At 45.9% G+C, this 4,039-nt stretch overlaps 1 protein-coding gene across 1 annotated transcript in view; it reads right to left on the bottom strand.

The window, feature by feature from the left end:
* Positions 1-1,455, bottom strand: part of LOC107272894 — a 52,710-nt gene extending 51,255 nt beyond the window's left edge. Inside the window, exon 1 of the mRNA XM_015750529.2 lies at positions 721-1,455. Within this exon, the coding sequence (XP_015606015.1) occupies positions 721-772 (52 nt within the window). The 5' untranslated portion in view covers positions 773-1,455. The remainder of the gene's footprint in view (positions 1-720) is intronic.
* Between the last annotated feature and the right edge of the window lie 2,584 nt (positions 1,456-4,039).

The raw sequence follows: 4,039 nt of genomic DNA, 5'->3' as shown, positions 1-4,039 counted from the left end.
ACATTAAAAAAAAAAAAAAAAAAAAAAAAGAAGAAGAAGCAAGAAAAATAAAAGCAATACAAGAAGTTCCATTTCAGTGATATCGTATCCATTTCGCAATCTCGTCAGCTCGTACGTCAACCAGAGCGACGTATCGCGGTTCTGAAGAGTGACTGCTACGTCATCGCGGTTCTTTAGGGACGAGCGTCGTGCTACGTAATGCAAGGATACCACTAGCATCTCCACTAGGTTGGCTGGTTATTTAGGATAGAAAGAGTGAACGCCACTGGTAGAGAGTCGTATACAGGTAGCATACGTATATACCGTAAAGCCAGACATAACAAAGACCAGTGAGTTTGGGGAATAAGTGGAGCCTGCACGATGTATGTATAATCAAAGGTGCGGAAGAGGGTAAGAAAGAGAAAATGACATAAATAAGAGAGAGGGGGTCTGTGAGAAATGATTGCGCGATGATTCGAGAGAGAATGATTACTCGTAATCAGTCCAAGAACGACAAATCGAAGGCTGAACAATGTTACGTAATCTGCAGATGACGTTTAACCAGGTAGGTTATCAGTTTTACTTGCGATCCTACATGGAGTATAAGCGAGGTCAACGTAAAAGGGGGAAAGAGTGAATGAAGAGGGATCAACGGAAATCAAAGGAAGGAGAAATGTCCAAACGAACGAAAGATACACGCGCGCGTCCTGCCCACTTTTAATGAATGAGATCCTGGCTTACCTGTTATCAGAGCAAAAACGAAGGTAACTCCTAGCCACAGGTGGCGATTCATTCCGATCCTTGGTAATCTTCCGATCTTAAATACCCAATGACAGTTCCACCACAGTCAATCACCTTCCACTCGCGTAAGATTCCACGTGATGGTCGATTGGATTTAAAAAAAGTATCACTTCTCAGGCACGAGATAAAAAGCAGTCATTCGCACCTCTCAACCGGTGTAACGATGTATCGAACAAAGAATCAACGAGACACTGTTAAAGGTTCGTCGAATAAAACGTCATGATTGGTCGACACCATAAAAAAATGAAGATTATTCCCGTGGGCGAGTATTCGCACTGTAATCTTAAGGTCCGATCTTTTGCTCGTCTCTCCCAAAGAAGTCAACGTCTTCCGAAGCTCCGTGGCGAGCAGGAGCAGCGTGACCGTCCGAACGTTGCCAGGCGACTGTCAAGTTCCCTCGTTGGTGTCTCCTTCCCGGCGTACAAGATAATCACGGGAAGCGCAAAGCGCTGATTCAAATGTTCCCCCGAAGATCCTTCAGCAGGGTGTATGGAGATCGGTACGACGAGCGGTGCGTAAACACGATTGGATTGTTCCACGTGGATTTTGACCGTTAATCCTCCGAGGATTAGACGGAAGATATTGATCACGGCGAGCCGAGCGGCATGGATGAAGGGATTTTAAGCACTGTTGACAGGGTAATTGCACGTATATCTGCACTGGATTGCGACAGGCGAGACTGAGCGTCGCCGCGCGAAGCTGTGCTGTCGTGGCTCGCGCATGCGCCACCCTCTCGATGCTCCCCCACCCCGGGGGATCCCCTACTGCGTCCACTTCGCCCCGAGCCACCTCTGGCCCTGAGGTCGACTTGCTCCTCACGCATCATCCAGGCCGCACGATCTTATTCTACACCTCCGCCAAGAGCCGGTACTGGATTCAATTTACTACGAAAACTTTTTCTTGAATAAGGTTTGTTACGTATCATCATTCATCCGCATTAGAGCCATTGTCGAGGGGAGACTAGCCGCGGTCGCGGAGGCGTTTCCGTTTCTCTTTCTTCGAGTGCGTCCTTCCTCTTTGGATTCTGAATCTCGAAGGAAATATTGCGAGATTTTCTCTCTCTCTCTCTCTCTCTCTCTCTCTCTCTCTCTCTCTCTCTCCGTCTCCGTATCGCTTCTTCTCTTCCTCTTCGTTATTTACGTCGCTCCCTGGCGTCGGCGTTGTCGTCGATCTTGGCGTCTCTACCTATTCCGCGCTGCTTCCTGTTCAAATTGAGCCATTCAGTCGCTCCTGCGATTGGCCAGAAGCTGAGTCTTCGTAAAATCGACGTTACTTGATATTCCTCCCAATGTCCCTACGATCTTATGGTATTCTGGATGCACTGGTCAGTGATCGCTTTATGGCATCGTACAACCGACTTTATCCTTCTTCATCACCCACCTCGGCCAATCCTTACGGAAGGAAGTACCAGCGAGGATCTCCCTGAAATATCGCAGAGACATCATTCCTTACTACCACGTCGTTTATTCGTATCGCCGTCCGACATATTCTCTTGGTGTATAAAACTTAAACTAGAACTGTCGACCCTGCTGGCGCAAAGTGGTACCGAATCTTCGCCAGACGGCAGGAAGGACTGGGAAGCTGTAAGATGGTGCTTTAATAGGATAGGTCGAGCCATGAGAACGGATACGGTGAGAACTGAGAGAAAGAGACAACTAGGGTCTAGGTAGATAGGGAATGAGGCGAGCGGAGGGGGAAGGGGTGGGAGGAGGGCTAGGAGGTAACTCAGCAGAGAAGAAACGAGGAAAAGCAGAGTAAGGCAGCAATAGGGAGGAAAGGAAAAGAAGAAAAAAGAAAAAGAGAATAAAGTAAAGAGACTGGACGGTTTTTGGTCCAGCGCTCTTCCTCCCTCGTCTTCGGAACCGGAAGTACGCCGTGCGAGGAAGGGACCGGCTGAATTATCACGTGGACCTATTTCTTGTTTCTATACTCGTTCTTTGGCCGCAGTACACCTATCCCCATTCGGTGTCCCGAGCGGCCTCAGGAAAATATATGCGCATGGAGATGCCATTGTGATATGTTGTGAAAATGACGATATACATACATCGGACGTAATGGGGTTGAAAAAAAAAGGGGAGGACGTTTTCCAAGGAATAATACAGACGCTTAAAGTTTTTAGACATTTCGGCGCTGCACTTTCTTCGCGGTCTCTAACTATATTTACTTGTGTTTTCCTAATGGGGTGCTGCCGCGGATGAAAATATAGATACTTCCTAGCGGCGGAGGGCTCTTGGAAATACCGACGAGACGTCCTTTGTTACCGCCCTGTTATTTATGCGAATGCGTATGTATTTTGCTGTTTTCCTCTGCCAAAAAGAAGCGCCCTGATGTTCTACGATATACGTAATCCTTAGATCTGTTTTATATATACGTATCATATGAGATATATATATATATATATATATCCATGAGATTTTACGAACGCCAATCGTCTTACCGAGAACTTTCTTGTAAAATCGTAAACCAACGTCGTTTAATAGAAAAATAATCTTAGCCCTTGGATGGGCACCGAGTGTAAACATGATGAAATACTGGGTGGAACGAGACTTGAGGATCTCTCACACTTTTCCAAAGCACGTGCCTCCCCGTAGTGTCATCATACAAATTTTATACGTATCATAAGCACGATACACAGAGTAAAAGAAAATGTGCTCGGAGGATACATTTTTTTGTCCCTCCAACCCTGTATAATTTATCGTGTAGCCTATTCTGAAAATTGTTTCGTGAACCCTATAAAACGCACACAGGATCGTACATTAGATCGTCACCCTACGAAAAAGTAAGTGGGCAGCCATCCTGAAGGAAAGAATACAAATTTTATAAAAAGTCTCATCCGACCGACAGTCGCGAGATATATGAAATCGATAGATTGCTTAAGTATACGTATTGCAAATAAAAAAAAAAAAGATTAAGATATCAAGGAGCCTCGGGTTATAGAAATTTGAAAATAACGTATATTTAATACACCATTGCATACGTGTCGTTTGTCCTGTTAAAAGTGCGACGTTTACATCCGCCCCCTGTATCTGTAACCTACGTGAAATTTTCGCGGTACGATAAAAGCGTCACGCTTTATCAGGGTTACTCGGTATGAAAATGTGGTCGAATCCGGGGGCGGGCCGGCGCGTGCAATAAAGTGTCTCCTGTCCAAAATGACAGTGGGACAAGTCAAAATATATACACCTCTTTCCTTCGTTCGTCGCGGCTGTCGTTCTCAGTGATTAATCGTGTAAGGGACATTCCTGGCACAACGAGCTGC

Source organism: Cephus cinctus, unplaced genomic scaffold (genome assembly GCF_000341935.2).
Source record: "Cephus cinctus unplaced genomic scaffold, Ccin1 Ccin1_scaffold1310, whole genome shotgun sequence".
Classification (NCBI taxonomy): Eukaryota; Metazoa; Arthropoda; class Insecta; order Hymenoptera; family Cephidae; genus Cephus; species Cephus cinctus.
This window is presented reverse-complemented; position numbering and strand designations above follow the sequence as displayed.